The sequence below is a fragment of the Molothrus aeneus genome, chromosome 16 (assembly GCF_037042795.1).
Source record: "Molothrus aeneus isolate 106 chromosome 16, BPBGC_Maene_1.0, whole genome shotgun sequence".
In the NCBI taxonomy this organism is placed as follows: domain Eukaryota; kingdom Metazoa; phylum Chordata; class Aves; order Passeriformes; family Icteridae; genus Molothrus; species Molothrus aeneus.
The window spans coordinates 12832304-12858679 of NC_089661.1; the positions used below are offsets into that span (position 1 = coordinate 12832304).

Consider the following 26376-nt stretch of genomic DNA (forward strand, 5'->3'; position numbering starts at 1 on the left):
CTCTGAAGAGGCAGATTTCCATACCTACATCTGATAGAATTTGCTCTGTTTTGAGGCTCTGCTCTGATCCTAAAAATTATTTCTTATTTCTGTCATTTAATTTGACAATTGCTTTCAAAATAAAAGCAAGGGAAATACATACCTTCTCAAAGCACTGGGGTTTCCCAGAGTGATCAAATTTGCTTTCAATTAGAGGCATGACACTGCTGTGCTTCTATTTCACCTACATCAGCTTTTTGAGTTCTGTCCTTATTTTGTCAGAGGTAGAAAATATTTTCTTATTTGAACAGCATTCTTAGCAAGTTAAATCAAACCTGTTCATTTAAAATCACTTACCAGCTTACATTTCCCCCAGACAGGTTTTCTGTGAGTCAGAGTATTTCAGGGGGAGACCTGCAGCCCAAACTTACAGGTTGTCTGCAAGTTGGAAATCCAGCTCATGCAAGTAGTGACATTGGGAAATCATCCCCTCGACTCCCCGTTGGATGTGAACAAACATTTCACAGCTCATGGCTAAGGGTGTAGGATTTGGGGCCCACTCCTTTTGAGTAGGAAGAAAATAGTCCCTCCAAGGCAGGTCTGAGCTGCATTAACCCTGGGTCACTTCTGCTGGCCCCACTCCACTGATCCTGGAAATGCACACAAGAGGTCTTATTCTCCCGCTCTTGCAACCTGACTGTTGAGGCATTTAATTCCTCTTCAGATTATTTTAATCCTATTCATGCTGCTGTAGCAAATGAACTAGGCATTTGTATGCTGGATTCTCATCCTTGGTTCTGGTTGCAGCTGTGGGAAGCGTGAAATGTGATCCAGGAGAGGAGACAGACTAATTGGAGGATTTGCTTATTCCACCCAAGCCTCGGCTTCCTCTCTGTGCTGCTTTTCTTCCTCATCTCTGCACAGAAGAGTCTGAAATCTGAATTACGAGCTTAACAAAAGCAGGGAACTAATTCTTCCTCTCAGGGCTGGTCATTCAGAGCAGCTCCTGTTTTAATATCATTGTAAGAATTTGCTTTTGCATGTTAATTTATACAGGCAGTAGAGTGCGGCTTGGAGCAACCTTTGTTTTTAAGGAGGAGTTGTTCCAAGAGAAGAGCAGATGACTTGTGCTCTTCACATAAAATGAAGAAAGGAAAAGATATTTATCCTTCTGAGGTCAAAAAGGGGGCGTTGAGCAGACAGATGAGAAGCTTTAGCTTGTTGCCAATATTTAAATGCAATACCACTACCTTAGTGTTTCACATCTCAAGTGTCATCTGTTATAGGCCTCATTACCCCAAACGTTAAATGCTGTATCATCTCATTTTCCCTGCTGTAGCTCCCTGCCAAGACTCTTCCATCAGAGTGGGAGGATGGCTTTATGTCAGAAATGGCAAACCCTACTCCTTTTTGTCACTTCCCTTTGAATTTTTCGGAGCCCTGCTGTGTCTCCCAGGGCTCCTCTGCCCTGCTGGGTTTAGCAATGGTGGCAGCAGGCAGCTGAGACTGCTCATTTGATTTCCCTGTTTCTCTGCTGGCTTTATGGAAGGTGACCAGGCTCAGTACCTCCTCTGCATTTTGAGTACACTCACACACAGGGATGAAGCAGGCAAGCCAATATTTTTTTCCGTAGTGATCTGTGCTAGAGGAAGACATTACAGAAACAGAAGAGTTTTTCTTTTCCTTCAACTTCTCTGTCCTTAGAGAAATGGATTCCAGTTTAGCTCCCTGTGCATTACAAGAAATGCAATTAAGCAGGCTCTGTCTCTGCCACTGTAAGTGCTCCCCAGACATCAGCTGGGCTGGCTGAGGAATGGGGAATAGATTGTGCCCTCAGCTTTTATATACAGAGCAAAAGACAAATGGCACAGTGATGTTAAGGTTGCCAGTGCTGCTGGGAGGAATGGAGAAGCTGGCTTCACCCCTCTTTTCCCAGCTCCAGGTCCCACCCAAAGGTTCTGTCACTGTGCTTTAGTGGTGGGCATGTGGCCTGTGCATTCCCAGCAGTCTCACCCAGAGCTGCCTTCCCAGGGACCCCCGTCTGCAAGGGAGGTGTTTGTGAAACACCCTGGGCATCCACAGGCCAGCAGTGCCCCTGGATGTGGAGCTGCCCCATGAGACCTCCAGCCATGGATCAGCCTGTGCAGAGCAGCTGTGTAGATGTCGGGTCCATCTGCCTCACAGAACCATTTAGATTGGAAAAGACCCTCAAGGTCATCAAGTCCAACCATAAACCAAACTCTGCCACGTCCCCCACTAAACCACATCCATAAGTGACACATATTCCTGGCTTCTGTCACCTCAGAAAGAGCCTCCCTGACCCAGGACAAGTAGAGGGAGATTTCCTTTTCTGCTTCCTCTCCCCACCACAATTTTGGACTTTGTGTGCTTTTGCCAAGCAGGGGATGATGTCAGGCAACTGGAAGAGTATTGCACCTAAATGGAATGGTCTGGATGGGAAGGCACCTTAAAGATCAGCCAGTTCCATCCCCCTGCCATGAGCAGGGACACTTGCTATTAGACCTGGTTGCTCCAAGCCCCATCCGACCTGGCCTTGGACACTTTCAGGGGATGGGGCAGCCACAGCTTCCCTGGACAACCTGTACCAGGGCCTCCCCATCCTCACAGGGAGGCATTTCTCCCTGATATCCCACCTATCCCTGTCCTCTGGCAGTTTGAAGCCATTCCCCTTTGTCCTGTCACTCCATGCCCTTGTAAAAAGTCCCTCTCCAGCTTTCAAGATGATGAGTTCCAAGAAGGCAACAGACATGTAGGGAAAGAACCCATCTACTTGGAGCGGGAATTGTCTACCTCATAAATGCTGGGTTCTGCTTCCCACGCCCTGAGGGCAGCTCTCACTTCAGTTTCCTTTCTGGTGTCTTGAGTAGTGTTTTTCTGTTTTCTTCCTTTTCTATTTATTTTTAACCAAATGAGGGAGCGCAGTGTCAAACATGGACACGAACCAGCAGAAGTCAGTAAATTCAAAGTGAAGGGTGCAGCTGCATCCCCAGCATCTGCCATGGGGCCTTTTTCGCTTCTGCTGCCGAGCGACACACCGGGGCTGACAGTTTGTCAGCCTTCACTTCCCATTCTTGTCCTTCCACTGCTTTGCATGATAATCCAGCCCTTTGCCTCTGACAAACACAGCCACGTTTTAATTGTGTCCTCTGTAGGAGGAACACCAGTGGCTTTCAGCCGGGCCTTAACTCTCAGCAGCTTCTCCCCTCATAAACCTTCTAATGTGTGATTAGGAGGGAGCTTTATGGCGCAGCTCTCCTGCTCTGAGAGGGGATGGCTGGTGTTTAAAACCCAAATAACTGACAGCTCTCCATGTCTTGGGCTGTCAGTGGCTGGATTTAGTGGAGCTGGGAGCCTCCCTTGCTGAGTGACAGCTTTATTTAGTGTGGAGACCCTGATTAATGGCCTGTGATGCTGGGCTGGCCCACGGGAGCAGAGCAGCTCCTCTCCAATGTGGGTTGGACACGGCGTTAGGGCAGAGGTGGCTTCACCTTCCCCTGTCACTCAGATCCTCTCCCCGTGCCTGAGCTTCAAGCCCAGATGGGACAGAGGCATCGAGGCTGGGAGGTGAGGAGCAAATCTCCCATCAGCAGGAGTCAGGATGGGGCAGGGCTGGGGAAAACTGACAGAAACAAGGAGCAAAGGAAAATCTTTCTTTTCTTGAGGAGTGCTTGCTTTTCCATCACATGCTTAAGAGGCTGAGTGCCCAGTGAAAGGCCGTAGGGACTGAAGATGGGGACTGATGTGACTGAAAAGAAAAAGCAAAGGCAGCCTCCCTGGGGATGTGCCTCTAAGCCCTGCACCTGAGCCCTGTTTAGTGTTGCAAATTTGCTCTTCTCGGTGGTTTCTAAGAGTTAATACCCAGCTGATGTCCCAGCCATGGCATGAGCACCTTTCCTCCCCAGACTGAGCAGAAAATGCTGTGTATGGTGCACTAATGATTTTCCACTGAACTGAAAGGCCAGTCTTTGCTGTCATAGGTGACCTTCTAATGAATTCTCTTTCAGCTGAGCTTCTAACATTTAGAGCATACCTGGTTTTGAGGTTTTGAGGATGGGGGAGAGATGCACTGAAGGAAGTCACAAGTGTGTGTTCAATATTTAATCTCAAAGTTCAGTACTGGAATAAAGGGATTTTTTTTAGTTCGGATAGATCTGATTGTGATCATTGCTTACAAAGAGGGGTCTGGATGTTCCAGATGGATATGAGATAAATTAATTGAGGCTCTGGAATTAAAAATCTTGCTGGCCAGGGCTTGGGAAGCCCTGACCCCAGTGCTTAGGGGTCAGCAGTGGGGAAGATGCAGGACATCTGTCCACTGTGGCTGCATCAGCACCTCTCTGGAACCCCAGGGATAATGAGCTGGGTCCCATTTTAGAATCATTAAGGTTGGAAAAGACCTCCAGGATCATTGAGTCCAACCATTAACTCAGCACTGACAGACCCACCCCAGGGGAAAAAAAACAAAGTTTTGACAAAGATTCTTTCAGTGAATGAAAGGGAGATGGGCCAGTGACTATGTGGCCACCAGCCAGAGCATCTCTGAGTCCCTGTGAGACAGAAATACCTCTGAAGAAACATCCACCAGCTTTCTTTGCTGCCCCGCACCATCACCCCCATAGGCACGGGGACAGAGAGGAGGAAATGCCCTGCTGATGTCTCAGGGGTGGTTTTCCCAACTTACTGCTTCACAAAGCACTTAAATTTACACTTCTTGGTCTGCTGGGTTTTCTGCACTGTGCACCCTGATAGGTTTGAGAGAATGAGTGAGAAAGTGTGTGTCTGAACAGTTGTGTTTGTTGTAATGAGTGCTGAACATTCACTTTTATTGTTGCTTTTTCTTCCCCTATTTAAGTGGCTTTGAATGCAAACAAATTGCTTTTCAGACAATTCACAATAGGCTCAAATTCTCTTATTGCTGTTTACAAATGTGTTTATGAAAGCTTAGGCAATTCTAGCAAATATGGCAATATTTTATAGTCGTGAGATGCATCTTCTGAGTATTGGTGGCTGCAACAATCCAACTTTGAAAATGCATCCCTCACTCCACCCTCTTCAGAGAAACTAAATCCCAAACTCCTCTTTTTATTACATTGTAACTTTATGTGGTAAAATAATCTCAGCTTCTATTGCCCTGTAAAAGGGAAGTCAATATTTTATCTCTTGTTTTACAGCCATTGTAATACCCAGCTAATACATAACAATGGTACATTATGATAACTTCATTATAGTCTGATCATGCTGGTGAATAATGTATTGGTCCGAGTTTTAAGCATGGCAGGAAAATTACCTATTTTTATTGTTTTTTTGGTGTTTCTCAAATGCAGCTGGAACAATAACAATCCAGCCTGCTTTTTGCATCTGCTGAGACTGCCAATCCTCATGACCAGAAAAGCTGTAGTTTGGGGCTGTTACTCATTGTGTGTGTCACCAGACGTGCAGCGCGGTGCAAATCACCCAGCCAATATTTACTGGTGCCAAAGCTAAAACATTCACATGGAAATGCACCTGCAGTGTTAATCAATCCATCTTTGCTGCTATTCCCTGTGGCACAGGAGCAGGCTGAGGGCCAGATCTTGCTGTTACACCAGCACAATTCTGGAATCGCTGCAGTGACTCCAATTAGGTTACACTCAGGTAAAGGCAAAGCAAATGAGAACAGATCCCTGCCTCACACTGCAGCAGCAGAACGAGTCACAGAGGGTAACAGTGCTGGCTCCTGCTTTATTGTTACCTTGATAACACCTCGAGCCACAGAAGTCCTGCTGCTGCTGGCTTTCAAAGCAGGCAGCTCCCACACTGAAGTCATGTCTATGGAGAGGTTATCATCCTATTCCCACTGCTGTGGGACATGGAGAGAAAAATAGATATTGTTGGAACAGCTTTGATAGCTAAAAGTAAAAGCCCAATGGGATGCTTGTGAGGTCAGGTCTGTGAGAGCTACACTGGGTAGGTGAGCTGAGGGTTTGGCCCCACGTGTAGACAGAGACTCCATTTTCTCAGCAGAAATGCTGGGCACCAATTTTTACTGGGAAATTAATCAGTCAGGTTAATGTCTGATTCCTGCCCTCAAAATTTCTGAGTGGTATTTTAAATTATAGTTGGTTTTGTTGCTGCTGGTACTAGCATCCATCTCATTGAAAGTTCATTCCATTGTAGTCAAGTGAATGTGAGGTTACAGGTGTGGATCAGGAATGGGAATGGTGCCTGGTCAGGATGTGAATCAGGATTAATGTCATTATGGCTGTGGAGAGCCAAGATTACCCTACTGAAATGTTCCCATCCGAATGGCATTGTGCTCCTAACAATTTCAACAGCTTCATAAAAATAAACAAAACTCATTTCTGTTTGAAACTGCAGAGCACAGAGTGCAGCACCAGCTCTGTGCCATGCGAAGGACTCATCACTGTTGCTGTCATGGAGCAAGCAGCACTCCAGTGACACCAGTCCCCTGGCACCACTGAGCCTCCCAGGACTTATATTAGTCTAAGCCTCACTTGAGTGCTTCAACAACAAAGCAAATTTTGCAGTGTAAAAGGCAAGCAGAACCTTTGTGATGAGGACTCATTAATGTTGCCTTTGGTTTATGTGATCTGTCAAATGCCAGATGTGCTGATGGGTGACCTAACCCAATCAGGAGGGAGTGGCAGCTGCTCCAGCCAGCTCAGGCCTCTGTGGGTGCTGCTGCTGATTTTAGAGACCTCTTCCATCTGGGCTATGAAAAGCTCCCATCCTGAATAAATGCATTCACAGATGGGGCTTGCGGGGCATTCTGACATTTGTGTGCACCACAGGCAGCCTCCAGGTGAGCGTGTCCCCAGCACACCATTGGTGACATTGGCGACAGCCTCTCTCACGGAGCAGGTGGGAGTGCCAGGGCACACAGCTGATGCCATTCCTCTCCTTGCTGCTCTCCTAGATGAAGGACTCTGGGATATGTTTGTGAAGGACATCCCTCGCAGCGCCACCTCCTACACGGTGGGTCTGGACAAGCTCAGACAAGGAGTCACCTACGAATTTCGGGTGGTGGCTGTCAACGAGTTTGGCTATGGAGAGCCAAGTGCTCCTTCTGTGGCAGTATCAGGTAATCATGGATTTGTTTTAAAAGTCTTTTTCAATGGAATTTCCTGAGGCTGAGGGAGAAGAGGGGAAAAAGAAACAAATCAGACTCTCTAGTTGCCGCAAATAATCAAGGGCAGCTTGTTTTCACTTGTTTTAGGATAAAACTGGAGTAATACAGTGGTGAATTAAGGTTTGAAATTACAGTATGTTTGATTCTCAAGAAGAAAAATGTGCATGTGCCATTTTTAAGCTTGATAAAGAACCTACTCAGACTGTTTATGTCAGATCTCTTGTCATAAGACTAATTTGTAGAGTCTGCAATTTGTTTGCTTTTTCTCCATTCTCAGTCTGTTTTTTGTTTGCTCTGCATCTTTTTTTTTTTCTTTTTTTTTCTTTTTTACTCTGGACTCTTATAAACATTTTCTGTGTTACTTTGTCTTTAGCTCTCACAAATACAGAAGTGTAGTTTCACATTATTCCTGACAATCCTCTGTGCTGGCAGTCCTGCCTCCAGTGTGATGCCTCCAGTCCCCCTCCACCAGAGCAGCTCATTTGTGATGCTCTGGGGCTCTTCCCACTCTCCCTGCTCTCTGTGCTTACTCCCAGTTACAGGACTATGACCTAAACATGCTTCCCAAATCCCTGTGAGCAGCCCAGCCCTCTGGTTTTCTGAAAGGGCTTGAATACCTTGAAAATCAAATTCCTCTCAGCTTGCCTGGGCTGGGCAGCTGGAGTGCCTTGGCCTGTGGTGAGGTGAGAGACCTTGCCCTTGGGAGGGCTTTGCTGGGTCTCCTCTTCCCCTGCTCTACTCCAGGTTGCTTTTGAGCCATCAGTTTCATCCTTGCTGTGTCAGCAAAGACAAGGGGGATAAAAGAACCTGATAAAGCGGCTTTGTGATTCAAAATTCTGGAGAGTCCTGAGAACCTGGCAGTGCTCCAGTATCTGGAGTGGCTTTTATCTCTTTGCTGCTCTAGTGAAAGGCATGAACACCATTCAACAACTCCCCAGCAGGCAGGAGAAGCAAGTGCTGCTCTCGCCATGGCGGCTGCTGCGCTTGTCCTGACACAATTAACCACTTACCCCAGGAGAGCTTCCATGGATTTCACTGTGAGTGCTACCCCTGCTTTTCTTCTTCAGGACAAGGGCATGGACAACCCACTTCAAACACCAAGAGTCAGTGTTTTTCCTGTCTGGGGTTTCAGAGAGGCAATAACACAGTGTAAAGGACCAGCAATCATGTCAGTCTTTCCTTTGCTCGAAGACATTATTCCTCTGAAGCAGGGCATGCATCTCCTTGTGATGCTTTCTATAAATAAACTGCTTGTTTGTAAGTTCTCCACTTGAACAGAACTATTTAATTCGCCTCCTTTTGATGCTTCAGTGTTCCTCTCAAATTGCTGCATGAAAGTAAGAGGCTTCCATTGAGATTCACAGTCATAAAAGTATAAAGCATTTCAGCTGGCACAGGGAGGTATAAATTGCCCTGAATCTGCTCATCCCAGCATGGCTTGTGCAGTTTGTCTCTAGGATTTTATTGGCCTGGACTGGCCTCCTAGCAAAGAAGGAGCGTGGCTGTTTTTCCCTGCTGCAGAATACCCAGTGATCTGGAACAAATTTGAGCTCGTATCGTTGGGCTTAAAAGAGACTTTTATTCAGATCCAGGCTTGGGACAGTCAGGGAAAGAGGGAAGGAGGGTTTGGTGACAGTGACAGGTTGAGTTTTTCTCCTGGCATCGCCCATTCCTGCCAGGTGGTGTTCCACCTTAAGGACTACAGGCAAATTATGTCAACTGCTGGCTCATGCTCAGAGGCTGCACTTTTTCCCAAAACTGAGGGAGCTCAAGGGAGGACAAAGAGAATATCACTGCAAGAAAACAACAATACTTATTACTTTAAACCAAGACTGGCGAGGTAACTCCGGAAAGGGGAAGTTAGTGTCATTTTGTGTTTCCACTTGAGGTCAAATGGGGTGAAATTACCTGAGACTGCACAAAATCCAGGCAATTGAATTGATATCCCTGTGCTGCACATCAGGCTTGGCTCAGTGGATGGAGAACTGATATAGAGTAGCAGTGAATGTTGGAAGTTGGAGTTAATGGAGGTACTGAAAGATGCTGAACCAAGTGTGCTTTGCTCCCTGGCACTAGCTGTATTTTTCAAAGAGCCACTGAACAGCATTTTGGCAAGGTAAGCCTCCCAAAAAGTGGAATAATCACGGGTCATGGCACGTATATTAGTGGTTCCCTTGACCCGGGAGTGCTAAGCCTGCCATGGTCAATAAATATAGGTGTGCAGAGCTGTGGGAAGAAACCTGCCTCTCTTCTCCTGGTGAAAACTTAGCAAAGGGCCTCTGGAGCTGCTCCAGGGGTATGAAAGGTGCTTGTAGAGATGGAATTGGTTCTCCAGAGAAGCTGTGGCTGCCCCATCCCTGGAAGTGTCCAAGGCCAGGTTGGACAGGGCTTGGAGCAGCCTGGGGCAGTGGAAGGTGTCCCTGCCATGGCAGGGGGTGGCACGGGATGAGCTTTAAGGTCCCTTCCAACACAAACCATCCTGAGATTCTGGCTTGGAGCTGTGCTATGCTCCTGTTCTCTGCCACCTCAGAAGGGTCAGCAAGCCCCTTGAGAGTCTGAACCCCCTCCTCTCCTGAGCACCATTGCGGAGTCATCGTTCCCTGTGGGGAACGAGAAAATTTTAAAGAGGCATAAAGAGGAACTGTTATTTGTTTTTTTTGCTCTTTCAGCACAAACAGAAGCCCCTTTCTATGAGGAGTGGTGGTTTCTGCTGGTGATGGCTCTCTCAAGCCTCATCCTCATCCTGCTGGTGGTGTTTGCATTGGTCCTGCACGGCCAGAGCAAGAAGTACAAGAACTGTAATGGAGGTAAGGCACCATCTCTGTGCTGTGCAAAAGTCTCAAAAGCTGTGGGAATCAGAGATGCCTTTCCTTTGAACTTCTGATTTCCTCAGCAGGGACTGTGTATAGAGCTATTTTGCTTGGCAGAAGACTTGGAACTTTTTGCTGTCTGGTTTGGTAGAAATGGCTTTTGCCCCCAGCCACACTGGATCAGGGTTTGGACACTGACCAGCTCAGACAGGACAGACTCTGGAAGTCCCAGGGACTGCAGTAAAAGCCAAGGAGTCTGGGTCAAACACTTGGCAGATAAGGAATAAATAAGGAATTAGCTGAGCCTTTGTTTAACTTTGGCATAAATCCCTGATAGATGAGGAGAAGGAGAAAGATTCTGCTTTTCCATGGCTGTACCAGTGCAGATATTCTAAACCTCTGTGTGTGAGGGCTATATCACAATTCCTTTCTATTGAGTGCCCTGCATCTCACATTCCTTCCCTAAGTCAAGCTGCAGTTGCTGGGGTGGGGGCCAAGCAGCCAGGAGGTGTCTTGGTTATCTGGACCTGTTAGATTTTAACATATAGTGAGCATCAAGCTTTGAATTTTCCTTTAGTGATGATTTTTACCAGTCTCCTTTCTTGAAAGGAAACAGGAGTTACCTGCTCTGTAACTTGGAATGTCAAATAGTCCCCTTTGAAAAAGCCTCATTCTTGAGCTCTGAATATTGTTTTTACCTTTTCTTCTCCCTACATGATAAAGTCCTGGAAGGGTTGTTCACATGTGTATTTCTCTGATAGCCTCCTCCACCTGCAGCAGGAAATTTCTCTGATGCCAGGAGGTGCCAGAAAAGGTACATTAATGAAAAGGATCAGGCGGATGGGTCTCTGCACTACCTGTTCTTAGGGATTAATGTAATGAAGTCTTCCAGGCAGTATTTAGTAATTCAGTCCCAAAGTGAAGATCTTCTCTTTCTTTGTAATTCACTTCTAACAAGTGTTAGAAATCAGATTTCAGTCCCATGAGATATAAGATGTATGAATACCGTGGCATTTTACCAAGTTAATACTATTATATATTTGTATGCACAGCTCATAGGAAATCTCTCATCTTCTTAGTTTTACTGTGTTTGGGGACAGACAATGAAAAGGCAGGTCTGACCTGTGCTGTCAGATATCCGTGTTCACAGAGCCTTAATGCAGCACTGAAATTGAAGCTGAGGATAAAGCACCTGTCTGCTGCAAAGTGGCAGCCAGCCCTTCTCCCTGGGACACGGGCTCAGCTCACACCTTTGGGATGACAAAGGATGAGCGCAGCAGAGAACAAGCTCCTGCTAGATTTGATCACAAGATTTAATATGCTGGGCTGTATTCTCCTTTTTCTTCTCATCCTGTCCCTGTTCCTGCCTTACATTGTCTGGTGATTTCTCCATACCTGATCCCCATTTCAGCTGTGGCATGGTTTTCCCATTTGCTATCCACTTGCCCTTCCTCTTGCTTTTTTTCCTGGCTCTTTTCTCTCTCCTTTTCCTCTTTTTCTAGTTTTGCTTTCTCTTGCTTTACTCCAATCAGTGTGGAATGGGATTCACAGCACCTGATTTAGGACATTTTCAGTAGCCACCTAAATTAGTTATCAGGTTTCTATTTATAGTCAAAAATCAAGAATAAGCATTTTTGAAGCACAGTTTATCTGTGCTATTTCAGATGCTTGCCTCTGAATGAAATCCATCCATCCATGACTCCTTTCTCCTCTTTTGACTTCCTCTGCCCCTTGACTTTCATGATACACTCCTTGTTTTCACTCTGTTCCCACTTGCCAGGAGAAAAAGTAAAGAGAATTTCAAATAATTAATGATGTCATAAAACAGAAAGAAGGACAAGTTAGCTCCTGCAGTTCTATTTGGGGGAAAAGTGCTTTTGTTTCAGCTGAACCTCTCATTTCCTGGCTCCAGGTAAAACCATCTCCAACGTGGAAGAGTCAGTCACCCTGGACAACGGAGGCTTCACTGCTCTGGAGCTCAACAGCAGACACCTGAACATCAAGAGCACCTTCTCAAAGAAGAATGGAACCAGGTAAAAAGCTGGGAATGCTGTGCTTTTGGAATGTCTTTTTTCTAGCTTCAAGCACTGGTAAAGAGGCATAAGGGAGAGACTGAAGAATCCAGGGAGGACTTAAACACCCAAGTCTCTGCCTCAAGCTGTGATTCTGGCTTCCAAGCATGATTTCATTAACTCCAGGGAAGTAACAACATCCCAAACACTCATCCTTTGCATTTCCTAGGTCTCCTCCTCGGCCAAGCCCAGGGGGGCTGCACTACTCTGATGAGGATATCTGCAACAAGTACAACGGGGCTGTGCTGACCGAGGGCTTGGGCCTCAATGAGAAGCCCCTGGAAGTGTCAGAGTCAGAGGTAAGGATTTCCCTCTGCCTCACATTGCACAGACACCACAGATAATCATTTCCATGCTGAATCCTGGCAAGTCTTTGAAGTCCCAGTCCCATATCTGCATCATGCTGTGTGGTCACTGTCTGTCTCAGGGATTTTAAAAGGTTCAATTCACCAGGCTGTTTGCATCACATCTTAAAATAAAAATATCAAAGGAAAGAATGACAAGCAGGACCCAGCCAGGGCAGATTCCAGACCTGGCCTTGGCAGATATTCAGTTTTCCAGAGTAGAAAGGTGAGTGCAATCAGTCAGACAGTGTGTGCTGACCTGTCTCAAGGATCATCTGCACAGCCCCTTCTGCCTGTGGTCTGCAAACTTGGAGCACTTTTGGGAAAACACATATGTGCTGCAAAATAACCAGCTACTGTCTTCTGGGTGAAGTTAAAGGTGAGATGTGCTTTGCACTGTTGCACTGACTGGGGTGTGGAATGTGGTTTGCAGCTTCACAGCTACAGCTCACCCCACCAGTCAGAAGAGTGGCCTGAGTGGTGACAGCCCCACTGCCTTGGTTACAGAGGGAGTAGGTGGGGAGTGAGTAATTTGCCAGGGAGCCACATGGCCATGGCTGTGAGGGCCCAGCATTCAGCTCTCTGAACACCCCAGCCTTGCCTGTGGACTGCTCTCCACAGAAGATGGGTGTTTGCCAGCATTATCCATCTGTCAGGGCTCCATCTTGTGTTCCACATTCCCTGCAAAAAGGAAGAAAGTGTTTGCTGGCTGTGAAAGTCCAGCAGTGGCCATGGGTGAATAGACAGACTTCAAAGGAGATCCAGAAAGGTAAATCTGTCTCTAAAATCAGATGCTGTCAGCTGAGATCCTGATGAATCCGAACTGACAGCGCAAGAAGCGAGCAGTGGGCCAAACCATGCCAAACCTGACCCTTCCAGCAAGAAAATATCACGGGCAGCAAGTCGTGAAAGAAGATGACAGTTTTCATCTGGAGCTTTTCTGCACCTGCAGCTACAGCTGCTTTTCCTGGCTACCTAGCTCTCACCTCCTGCTAATTACCACCGACAGCCTGCTGCTTTGTGCTGCCCTGTGGCCGACCCGTCGTGCAGGCAGCTTTCCTTGGTGCAGCTCAAGCTGCTGTCTCTGCAATGCTCCAGCATTACCCTCCAGATTAAACCCACAGTGCTTTGGTCATGTCACTGTAACAACCCAGCATTAAACCTGTCATTAAAACAGTTTGCTGAGCATGATCGTGAATTTAGCACTGGCACCTTTTGACATTAATTTCAATGTCCCGTGTGGTGTTTCCTGGTGATGTGCAGAAGTCTCCTTGCAGGGTGTCATTATGCCTTCTATATGCACTGTTTGTACAGCAGAGAATTATGTGATTTTTTTTTTTTCTCAGGCTATTGATATTGTTTATTTACTGTTGTATTGCTGTCGAGCCTGAAGGTCTCAGTTGAGATTCTGGTGTTTTTGTGAATGTGGGCGTGCACGTGAGTATGTGCATAAAATATGCCCCTGTTTTTCCTTGGGGCTTGGAGATGCAGCCTGCCTGTATAATGTCTTTGATGCTTGTTTGGGGTTTTTTGTAGTGGGGAGTGCTTTTAGTCATGAAATGTTAATATGCTCCCAGTAGAGGTAGCAGTAGGAGATGCTGCCTTTTGATCAGCCTGAAAATGCTGTTTATGTTGGCAGGTGCAGACAGGAGGTGAGGGTGGGTTGGGGCAGAGGTGGGCATAGATGACTGACCACTCTCTTTTCAAGTGTTCCTGTACCTATTAGCTCTTCCTGTTTGTCTTTTATTTTCTTCTAGTTTCTGTTCTCAGAGGAGGTCGTAATAGACAAGCTCTGTTTTCTGAGAGTTTCAGATTTTCCATCTGTCTTAGGAGGCAGAAACATTTGCCATAAGATGAAGAGTTAAAGACATCTTTTCATGAGAGAGTTCTACCCAGGTTTGGTCCTCTGCAGCAGAGGGTCCTGATGCTGTTTTCCTCTAATACATCTGTGTGTGGGTCTCAAATTCCACTTAATATGATGCACATCAGGGCAAAACCTGTGCCTTTGCCTTCAATCCACTTGTCACTGTGTTACTGCTTAGTCTTATGCCTGTTGCCTGAGTTGTCATGATTTTATATGGAAAAGAAGGAAGCTCACTGGCTTCAAGTCTCCTGGGGTTTGCTGAACATGAAGAACTCTTGGGCTGACTGACTGCACTTAAAACACAGCATCTGCCTGGGTTCTTTCTTCCAAGCTCCCTCCTGGAGGGGAGAGACACACAGAAACAAAGAGGAAATCAAGTAGGACTCTTAATATTCATAAATCAAGTGGTGAACTTACTCCATGTCATGAAAGCCAAGCACCAGTACTGTTAATGAGGTTAAAGAAGTTTAATTGGCAGGTACGGAGCAGGAGACTGCTATGAGTGTAAATTCTAAATGATTAATAATAATAATAGACTTTTAGTTAATGAGTCAAGTGGACAAGGCTCTGGACAGATAATCTGAAAAAAATTTGGTGTTCACCATGTATAGAAATCTGATGATGTACCTGCAGTGTCATCCAGCCAAGGAAAAGCAGGAGGAGAGGGGAGGCTGCTGCACGTTTGTGTGTTCTCATGTGTCCTTGTGGTCTCCCAAAAACTGTTTCCAGGAGAAAATAACTCTCACAGGTTGCACACATTATCAGTCAGTGCTGGATGCTCTGGCCTTCCCACTGCTGTCTGCAATATGACTGGCTTTGGCTTTCTCAGCTCTGTAGGAAGATATTCATTTCCACTTAACACTTCAGAGGAAACAGGGTTTAACTTGGTTTCCAGTAAAGCTCTCCAGTGATTTTGACAGGTTGGGCACTATGTGGAAACCAGCTGCAGGTGACACATAAAATAAGAGTGGGTTCCCATGTCCAGAGAAATATTTTGCATACTGGGTTACCTTGTCTCTTTTACAGCATATTTATTTCAGGCCAACAAAAAAAAATTCCTGCTGTTATCTACATTTTTAGAAGTAATCTTATAAGTCTGTTTCTTTTGTAGTCACTTAAAAGGATAACTGGAACTATTATCAAATTTATTATCACATTTCCCACTGACTAAGCCAGCCAACTCTGGTGGCTGACTTGCCTCTGAGCAGCACTCGTGCATTTTATGCTATGAAAAATATACCTCAATAGCTCTCATTTTCTGTATTTGTTGTTTCATAGGCATCCATGCACCTTTAGTTGACAGTGTGTAATGTCACCACACACCCAATCACGCTGCAGCCTATGGAGGTTTCCAAGGTAACACAGCCACAGTCACAGGGAAAGGAGAAGACTGAAAACAAAGCAAAAAGCCCTGCAGCATTTCTATTTACTCAATAGTTTAAAACCACTAAAGAGTAATCCTTTAGTATAAGCTGTCTGTATTGTCATGCTAAACAGGTTTATCTTATTTCTCCTTGATTCTCATCGGGCTGTGGAATGCCAGTTTAGAGCATTCCTTGCTGATAAGGGTGGTTACTGGAGTCTTGCTGGGAGCAGACCTTAGGAGATACTTCAGAAACGTGGACAAAACAGTCAGTTCCTGCCTGTCCTGAAAGAAAAACAGAAAAAACCTGTCGTATCAACACTAACAAGCAGGTTATCCTTTCCAGCATCAGTCTGAATGATGGTGAAAGGCTGAAGTTACTGAAGCCCTATATGCTTCATGACAGTCTTTCCTTCTGAAAGACCCTGGCCTTATTCACACCAAATTATTGCTCCCTTTCAGTTAGTATAATGAACTAATTAGTGGACAAATTATCAGCAATTGCTATTGTCTTAAATTCCTTCTTTCAGTTCATGGCAAATCTGAGCACACCACATTTCAAATGGTAGCACCTCATCTTAAAGTGTTCCCAGGATTTCCTCTCTTTATTATGTTGACTTCTGGCAATGTTGAAAGAACTTGGCTTAGGAACAGAAATTATATTAGCTTTGTGAGTGAGTGGTTTCTTTGCTTGTGATGGACAGAGCTCGAGTGGCTGCATAAGTACTATTACAGCTATATAGTCATGTCACTTGCTTCTTTGCATTCCTCCTTAGGGCTTCCAGCTTTTAGTTGGCTTTGTCCAACCCCACAGATCCTCTGTGTCTGTGGGGACATCAGGAAGATTCATAAAGAGCCACCAGAAGTTTGTGGGGTTTCTTTGGTTCCTCGGGCTTATGCCACCTCAGCTCAGCTGTGATGCCTCTGTTCAGCAGGGCTGTTTCCTTGTTGGGGGGCTGAGAGTGTCTGAGTCTGTAAAAGTAAAAGTCTGTAAAAGGGCTGGGGAAGGAGTCAGAGCCATGGGAGAGCAGTGCCTTGTACCTTTGATAGGGAGAGCACAACACAGGAGCTGGAGGAGCCCACACGTCTGGGTGCTGCCTCTGGTGAGCAATCCTGCCTCTGCTCAGGATGCAGAGACTTTTCTTCCATGTCATCCCTCAGCTTCCCAGGCATTTACCTTAAAATTGCACTATGGACACACAGCATCATGTTTGGAGACTGATGCAGAGTGCAATAACTTGTTTCCTGCTGAGGACAGAGGGAACCAGGGTTTGGGGATCTAATGGTGAAATTGGCTGAGGAGCAGCCTGAGCTCCTGCTGCCAGGCCCTGCCATGCTGCCACATCTGCAGCCATCCATGGCACTCCTGCTGGAGCCCCCTGCAAAAACAGACAGGGCAGTGCTGGCAGGATGTTCCTGGCAGCAGTGCCAAGAACTCTGGAGCTGCTCTCTGCACCCACTGGCTGTGAAGTAGTCCAGATCTGGGGATATTCCAGGAATGCTGCAAAAACCACCTGTTCAGGAAGGTCTTTGGAGGGAGTCAGGTGTTGGCTTCCCAAGCCTGGCAGCTGGTGCAAAGGAGTGTTTTTCTAGGAGACAGGCTTGCTGTGTTCCTTCTGGGATAATTATGAAATGCTGGTAGGGCTTTGTTGTATTAGTAATTACTTGTCAAGGCACCTGAAGCTTTTCATTCTTAAAAATCAAACAGTACATAGTTCTTGAAGAGCCAAAGCCTGGGTAATAGTGGAAAGGAAGTTTTGCAAAGCTGTAAAGAACTGCTTTGCTCACTTTTGGAAAGCACTGGGAAAAATTCCTCAGCTCTGTCCATCACCCTCTGTGCTGGAAAATGGGCATGGAACAGTATTGAAGCAGCTACCTAAGCAAAGTGGGATGATGGATGCTGTGCCCTTTTCAAACGATGGTTCACAAGGCATTTGAGGATTGTTCTTCTGAGACCATTAAAAAGGAGCTTTAGAGGAGGAAAGACAAGTTTTGTGGCAGGCAGGATCAAGAAGGATGTGTGTTTGCTGGGTGGTGTCATAGATCAGAACCACACCAACCTTTTGAAACTAATTGCAGCAACGAACAGTGATGAGCTGCACTTACCTGTCCCTCTTGAGTGTCTTAGGCATCTCCTACTTTGATATTTAATTGCCTCTAGAACTGACAATGCAGATTATTGAGTGGGGGAGGGAAAGGAATGAAAGCTTTTGCATGATCTAGTTGGAGATTTTGAGGGAAGGCGTGAGATTTAGAAATGCCTGAGTAAATGTTTGTGTGCTGGATGGGATGGGGCTGTTACTGGTGGGAACATCAGTGGGAACAGAAGGAAAATGTGCTCTGAGATTCCAGGGCTGAGGCTTTGCCCTGGTCTCTGTGCTCAGCAGAGATGTACAAGCCCTCTGTGATTCCTCCAGCTGCATCCCAGCAGCAGCACTTCAGAGGAGGGGTAGATGCACAGAGCTTATCTGGTTACATCTCAATAGAGCTCCTGCTTGATATTGATGGGAGCTTTGAAGCTCTCCAGCCACCGTGCATAAATGTTTCAGGGGTAGATCCGCTCTGAGCACAGAGCTGGGTCTGACTCATCCCAAGGAAGCAGCCCCTCCTGCCTGGCAGCTCTTCTTTCCCAGATTTTGCATTCTCTTTCTTCTGTCCCTGCTGGTTGTGTACCTTGTACCACCCATAATCAGCTGGAACATGCAAATAGTGTTATTTGCCTGTAAAAAAGTCTGATTTTACTTAACTTCCTTCCAGTTACAGAACTAATTTTCAATACTTAACACCCAGAGTCCTGTGCAGGTGGCTTGGGCTGGCCACCCCAAACATTGGCCTGGCTAACCTGAGTGTTTGTGTGGAAGGCAACCCTGCTGTCCTTCCATCAGAAGAGAGATGCTCAGTTGTAATTGCAGTATTTCTGATTGTGATTGAAAGCTGTTGGTTTCACTGTGACCTCTCTACACTTCCCTGCTTCTTGTGCCCAAGCAGGAGCTCCTGGCTGCCCCTGCACCATTCTGCAGGGAATTAGAAGGGATTTCTCTGTCAGTTATCAGGGGACTCTCCCTCTAGCAGCAAAGTCTGGCTAAAGCAGAGCACAGTGCTTTTCCCCAGCCCAGCCTTTACCACACTTGGACTGCCACCCCTCTTACCTTCACATTACAGCTTTAGTCAGCTGGTGATGCTAAACTTGCCTCTCATTTCTTTGCGACCACAACAGGCTAAAGTTATCATCGATGCTAATGACCGATTATTTAATTCTGTTTTTCCCGATGCCCCAGGTCACTGACTCGGATTACGAGGACGAGTTGCCCAAGCACTCCTTCGTGAACCATTACATGAGCGACCCCACCTACTACAACTCGTGGAAGCGGCAGCAGAAAGGGGTGAAGCAGCACCCGGCGTCCTACAGATACGAGGAGTGCACGGCCAGCGAGGCAGAGCCCTATTTCCAGACTGTCATCACCACACAGAGCTCAGGAGGGGTGTACACCCCCACGGGACAGCCCGCGCCCGGCTCCCGGACTCCAGTGACAGGATTCTCGTCCTTTGTCTGAGCGGGGCTGGGGACACGGCGGGACAGCCGCAGCGACCGCGTGTGCGTGGCCGGGGCGCTGAACTCGGGGGGACCCTCTCTGATCAGGGTAGAAACGGATGGGAACACACCTGAGGCTGGGTTGTTGGTGTTTTGGTTGGGGTTTTTTTTTGGTTTTTTTTTTTTTTTTCTTTCTGAAGACAATCAACTCTATAAAAACACGGAGCTGAACTAGCTGAACCTTTGTTTAAGAAAACAAAAAGAAAAAAAAGGAGTTCTGAACAGTGATGATTTTAACCACTTGTGAATAGTAGGGGTTTTTTAACCACTTTTTTTAACACTGCTTCAGGAAGCAGCTCCCATGCCCTTCTCCTTCCCTCTTTCTTTCTCTGCCCTCCTCCTGTCCCACTGCTCTCAAACAAGCAGGTGAATTCCCTAGATGCAATGAGTGACTCTGTGATGTGATTTGAAGAGAAAACATAAAACCTCCCAGGCTCCTTTTTCTTCCTTTTTCTCTACTCTTTTTTATTTTCTTTTTCTCTTCTTTTTAATTTTTCTCTGTCATCAAAGTTAAGTAGTAAAACATAGAAAATGGACACATTTTTAGGTGAAAAGCAGACACCTCTCTTCTCCTGGCTGCTCCACACATTAGGAGCACTGGCTGATCAGTGTAGGCTCTGATGTGTCACTGTGTCTGCTCTAAGCTCACTACTGGTGTATTTATATTGAATCACCGACCTGCTTTTCTTTCTTCTTCAAATGGGACCTGCTGCATTCTTTAAATATTCCAACTCCAGGGCCTTTGGAAGAGGAGATGGCTCAAAAAAGCGCTGTAGGCAGTGGTGGGTGAAGCAAGTGGGAAGAATTCAGATGTAAGGTCAGTTTATTATTGGTGTGGCTCTAATGCTCCTTGTGGACTGCGTGTACTACTTGAATCAGTCATTTTTTTTAAAGTCAGAGGACACAACCCAGCAAGCCAGAGGAATTTTTCAATTAAAAATTGCAGCGACAACCTAGAGAGTTTACTAATTGATGAGGGTTTTGATCATCAGAGTTACCATGCCCTGCCAACAGAAGTTGAACATCCTTTTTCACCCAGACTCTGCAGTTCTGTTTATTGGTCTGTAAAAAAGTACACAGTGGCAGGGTTTGTTTGATTTTACTTTTTTAGTACAAAGACACACCACACAGACTGGGTGAGTTTTGGTGTCCACAGGTGCCTTTTATTGATTCTGCAGCTTCGTATCTGGGAGAAGCAAAAAAGTGTCTCCAAATAAAGCTAACCAGGTTTTTCAGGCTTTGGGGTCATGAATTACCTTGTGCACATTTACAGCCTGCTCTGTGCACATGAACCTACAGCCTTTGGAAAGAAAAGAGGAGACTTCTAGTTTATTTTTCATCTTTTTGTACAGCTCACTTTTTGTTTTCTTCTTTTCTATCCTTTTTCTGAGTCTGTCATGTTTAGTAGCAAGTTGTTTACTCGCAAGGAAGTCATCAGGCGTTGAAAGAATCCAAGTAGCAACAGTCCTGGGTCACCAGACTTTTATCATAAGAGTTTGAAAGGTGAATTTGGAAGTAGGAGAGTCCTTGCCACATCAGGATCTGGCATTTTCTTGCAGGTGGATAAGCCAGGAAAATTGGTGCTTGCTTGGTCCTGTCAAGGCTCATGTGGGCGTTGTTGCCACAGAAAGTTGTCCCTGTCCTCTCGAGGGATGTGGGACGTCTGTGGCAGGGGGAGGTGGTGTCTTCAGAGCAGGTTGTTGAAATCAGGCTGCCCAGGGGCCTGGTTGGGAGTATCCTGGTGGCACCTCACCAGAACAGCTGAGGTCCAAGGGCCAGCTCAGCCTTGCTGTCACCTTTCAGTGCCTCTTGGACAGGGCAAACTATCTCAGAACTGCTTTTACTCTTGGGCACTGCCTCCAAGCCCTGCTGCTCTCGGTGCATGCACACTCAGCATAGCTTTGGCACTGGATTCCTGTTCTTCTCCAAAGGTTCCAGGAAGAAAAAGTTCAAAACCAAAAACTCCAGTGGGTGTGTTTAAGGGCTTTTGAGTTTGGGATAATGATCTGCAGCTCATTAGATGGCAAGGGACTTGCAAAGACACGGCTGAGCCAAAACCCTGTGAGTCATCCCCCTCTCTGCACCTGGGTAGGATGTGTGTGGGATGGAGATGGGGCTCCAAAGAGGATGACTTGGAGTGTGCTGTGAAGAGGAATGCAAAGCAAACAAAAAACCCACTGCCTTCTGTGCACTTTGACTGTTCTCTTAAGCCATATGGACTTTGCTTTAATTACTGAACTGCCAAAATTTGTTTTCAGTCTGTGTTTTTTGTTTCTTAGACAAAATTATCTATGTGACTTTCTGATTTGTTTTCCTTTTCCTTTGTCATTTCCTGCATCAGATTACATATTTTAGGCACGTTGTTTTTATACATTTGACACAACAATGCAATTGCTCTTGGAATTTTAATGGCCCTTGTCCAACAGGTGTAAGAGGTAGTGCTGCAGGAGGAGCCCTCCAAGGACCACTGAGGACTTTAGGGATGAAAATTAGTAAGAAGTAGATGGAACACCGAAGACTTTGCTCCAAAGGAAAGCATAGTGGAACTCCACATCTCCTGAATATTGCCTTACACTTGATGTAAGGTACAGTTACTCCTTGGGGCTGATCTGATACCACATTGAGAAAAAAAAAACCCAAGAAAACCATGGGGAATAAAGGAAATGGACTTCATGGCCACTGCTCCGCTGAAGGACAACATGGGGAGCAGCACAATCCATACAAAGCAAGGAGAAGAGACTGTTCCTTTTTTCTCAGAACCAGCTGCAACTAAAAAGCCTGAGCTTGCTGAGGACCTGCTGAGTTGGCTGTGTGGCTCTTTTCTTCTGACTGCTGTCGAAATAACAGGTTAGGTGTGATTCCTTTAGGACCTGTTGATCCCAACAAAGGTGTTTCTGTTCCATTCTCATCCATACTGTTGTCAGTTTTGGTTCTGTTGTGTTCAGGCTTTTCTGACACCTGGGTTTATTTTCGATAGGCACTTGCAGAGTGAGGAGGTGAAGTGCCCTGCCCAGCCCTCAGCTGAGCACAGGATGTGTTTTCTGCTGTTCAGGATCGTGTGTAGCTCCATGTGTGATGCCTCCACCTTCTTGCTAACACGCTCAACTTGTAAAATATGGTTAATAGGTAGGTTTTATTTACTTCACATATCAGGGAAATTGTTTTATCTGGAAGGAAATACTCCATCAGTTAGGAAGAAAGCTCTATTTCGTTGCTGCAATCTTTGGAAATTGCAGCCTTGAAATACAACTTTTAAACATTAGTTGTCATGTTACAGTAACTTCACCCATTGAATTTGCTTCCATTTCCATCTTCCTGTTTAGAATAGTCTTGAAAAATGAAGGCTTAAAAAGCCTTTTCAGGATATTTTTTTTTAATTTATTTCCCTTCCCCTGTTTCTCAGGTCTCTTGGTGACTGTTACTGAAAAATAAAAGCAGCATCATGAAATGACCAAGGGAGACATTTCAGGGAATGGTTTAATAGGAGCTTGTTTTTCATGCAATAGCCATAACAATATCCAATCTCCTGCAGGTAAAAAGTGCCCGAGTCTTCACCCCCTGCAGGGCTGAGATGACAGCAGTCACCACTGTCAGTAATGCCCCCAGCCCCAGACTTCAAGTTGTCCCTGTCATAAATCACATGCAAAAGTGCACACATAAAGGAGCTGTGCTGTTCCAGCCCACTCTGAGTAGAGTATTTTATCCCCCCCAAAATGCATGTCACACGTCGTGTGTCCCCACCATGACCCACACCATTGGCTGGAGTATTTTCCATTCCTGCCTTTTAATGCTCTGATGTTTGGGCAGGGCCAGCGCTGTGCAGGTACAAATGGCAATGGTGACAAGGGACAGGAGAGGGCACTCCTTTGCTTTCATCAGTGACAGTCTCTTATTTCCTACCCTGGGAGTCACTCAGGGACTGCCTTCATGGGGAGGGCAGGGAGAGGTGAGAGCAAAGGCTTTCATCAGCAGTTACTAAAGGAATCACACTTTGGCCAGTGATCCCACTTTTGAGAGCAGTTGGCATGACTGGAGAGAAGAAAGAAAAGTACACAGAAAAGAAACTAATCTATTACTCAAAAGGATTGCTTTTCCCTCTTCATTTTGAGTGTTTAAACCAGTGATGTTTTGCAGATGGGCCAAGATCTCATTTTTCTTCCTTATACCAAGGTCTCTGCCAGAAGCTATGTAGCAATTGTTTGGACTAAATATCTTGACATGGGGATGCATTTATTATCCTTGCCATTGCTTCCCTCAAGAAATCCATTGGGTCATCCAAAGATTATCTAATCTACTTTCCAAAAAGGGAAGAGAGAGAGATCTTTATACATACAGAGCACTGGTGTCTTCTCCCACACATTGCTTTCAGATATACGGGACAAGTTGTTGGAGAAAAATCCTTTTAGAAAAGGAATTCATCAGAAATTTTAAAAGAAAGCAAACAACCACATAAGAAAGATAACCTCTGGCAGAGGTATTAGAAATCTTGAAGTCCAGAAGCCTGTGATGTGTAAGAGTGACCAAGATGCCAAGACCTCCTGGTTTTGCTGATCTCCTGTACCAGTAGCAGCCAGAAGGACACGTGCAATGAGGGGTGATGTTTGGAAAGGAAGAACCACAGAGCTGCTGGGACATGGGCAGGTTGTACTGCAAACGGCTCCACTCAGCCTGGAGTTCCTGCTAGTTCAGTCACATTCCTTAGGTTGCTTTTATAGGTTGTTGCCAGCACATGTGGAATCCACACATTATCAAAGTGTTCCTAGAAGGTAGGAGGTTACCAGAATGAGGAAAGGTTTGTTGTTGCAGCGTTCAAACAAAGCCACACGTGTGATGATGTGGTTCTACAAAACCCATTGAAACCTCCTTATGGAAACTACCCTTGGATTAGGAGCATGCTCACCCCAAGACTAAACATGATGGGCCTGAAATGGCTCCACCTGACAAGTCACAGAATCCCAGAATGGTTTGGGTTGGAAGAGATCTTAAGGATCACCTTGTTTGAACCCCCCTGCTATGGACATGGACACCTTCCACTGTGACCAGGTTGCTCCAAGGCCCATCCAACCTGGCCTTGGACACTTCCAGTCCCTTCTGTTCTTTGTATTTCTGTACTCCTTTTGTCCTCCCCGTCCTCCCAGAAAAAGAAAGCTGCCTTGCACTTTGTGCAGGTGTAGAGTCTGCCATGCCCGACAGCAGAGAGCCACAATGGATAAGCACACACGTGACACCTGGGATAGGTGAGATTTGTTTGAACAAGGAGTGAAGTACCATTAGCACTTGAGATTCAGGCTCTGACTCAGAATTTTATCTTCTCAAAGCTGCCACTTGCCCACTTTAAATGGCCTTGGGGCCTCAAGACTTGACAGGAAATTCATTATTTCAATGCTGTTTGATCACTGTGCACTTTCTTGGAGCTTGAATCACTGGATACAGAGACTGGATTGGGGTTACAGAGCTTTATATCAAGGTGTTTTCCCATTTGTGTCCAAGTCACTAGATTTGGGAACTTCTGCTACCACTGAATGGTGGCATTCTGCAGGTGGGAAGTGCCACCAGGGCTCCCTTTGATGTCATTGCGCCCCTGAGCCGTGCTGGGGTCTGTCACAGTGCAGTGGGAGCTCTCAGGTAGCAGAAAGGTGCAAGAACCCCATATTCTGGTGATTTTGTAGCTGGTCACTTTGCCTCTCTTGGGCTGGAGTCCATCCTCTGATTTGGTATCTGCTGTCAGCTATGGGGTAGGATCACCTCCCACAGCTGTGTCTGAGCTACCCCTCGGTGTACTCCGGTTATCGGATCATTGCTTTTAATTCAGTGTCTCCTTGGAGATTTGCCCTGGATTTTTGTTCCACACCTCTTGTTAGCCTCACCTTCACCACTCCACTATTTTATATGAGAAAGTTACTTCTTCTTTTGCAAACTTGCTTCTGATTAAAAGAACCCTTTTGGAAACATCTGTGTCCTTGGTACATTTGTTCTGTAGAAGGGAAAAAAAGGATTTTTCCAGGCTCTTCTGTTGCTGAAGAAGTTTTTGGGTGTCTTGCCAACATGCTCACGAGTTAATGGCTCAGGATACTGAGAATGTAACACGGACTGAAATTCCTCACTGTTTGCTCTGGACTGTAAAATCTTACAACCCCTGCTGCTTCTCAGCGAAGCTGACACTCTCAAATAGTTTCCACACAAAATTTGATCAGTCTTAAATATTTTATTATTTTGCAGCAATAAACTTCCTCAGATTCTTAGTACAGGAGAGTCAAAACCCACTCAGAAACAGAACATCATGGGGCCAGCAGTTTTTACACATTTGTCCCCTCCCCAGCAGTGTTGTAGCAGTTGTTAATCAGTTCCCACAAACGTGCAGATGTTGGGGAGGCAGGATGAGATCCCAGCTGGGGAAAATCAGGGCAGCTCTGTTATTCCAGGGTGGTTGGTTGTGCTTTTCACCCACTGAGGATCTGGCCTAGAGAAGCAGACTAAACACAGTCAGGTCAGCTACAGCTCTGGTGGGAGAAATGAGGGCAAGAAATCAATGTTTTCCAAGTGGGAGAAGGGAAGGAAAAAAATAGTCAAACTGTGAAGGAAAGAACTCTCATTCTCCTGCTCCTGAAAGGATATTATAAATAATGCAGTGTTGTATAAATACAGGCAGCCCTTTGCAGCTGGGAGTTTGTAATAACCCAGAGGTATCACTGTACCCATTTTGAAGATGAAAATCCTCCCGCCACAGAATTTTGTGAACGAGACATTATCCTGCAAAATTGCCATAAGGTGCAGAAGTGCTTTTTTGAGGCCATTTGGCTCCAAAGTTTATCATCCTCCAGCTTCCAGCCCTTACTCCTCTCGGGATGTGTTTCCCCCACACGTTTTTGTGGCTAGGATTGGAGCACGGATATAAACATGGGAGTGGATGGGAAATCTGCCACGGTATTCGTAGCCTAAACAATACCAGAGAAAACAGATTGGCTTCCTGCCCTGCCCTGAACAGCACAAGCAGTGGCTTGACTGAATCAAGTAATCTAGGCTTTCATTACTGATCCTTTTCCTCCTATTTGTCTCTTTTGTTCGCTCTTTTTCCCTCTGCGTTTTTGCTCCAGGGTTATTTATTTTTCTCTTCACTCCTTTTCTTTTCTGTTTTTTCTTTCGTAAGCCTGCTTCTTGTTTTTATTATTTTTCCTCTCCACCTCTTGCCTCACTAATTATTT

At 45.8% G+C, this 26376-nt stretch overlaps 1 protein-coding gene across 1 annotated transcript in view; it reads left to right on the top strand.

Moving 5' to 3' along the window:
* The window catches only part of SDK1 (sidekick cell adhesion molecule 1), a 382240-nt gene extending 362973 nt beyond the window's left edge, over positions 1-19267 (top strand). The window contains exons 41-45 of the mRNA XM_066560719.1: positions 6917-7081; positions 9799-9936; positions 11852-11972; positions 12181-12310; positions 18861-19267. Of these exons, the coding sequence (XP_066416816.1) occupies positions 6917-7081; positions 9799-9936; positions 11852-11972; positions 12181-12310; positions 18861-19136 (830 nt within the window). The 3' untranslated portion in view covers positions 19137-19267. The remainder of the gene's footprint in view (positions 1-6916; positions 7082-9798; positions 9937-11851; positions 11973-12180; positions 12311-18860) is intronic.
* Positions 19268-26376: the final 7109 nt, after the last annotated feature.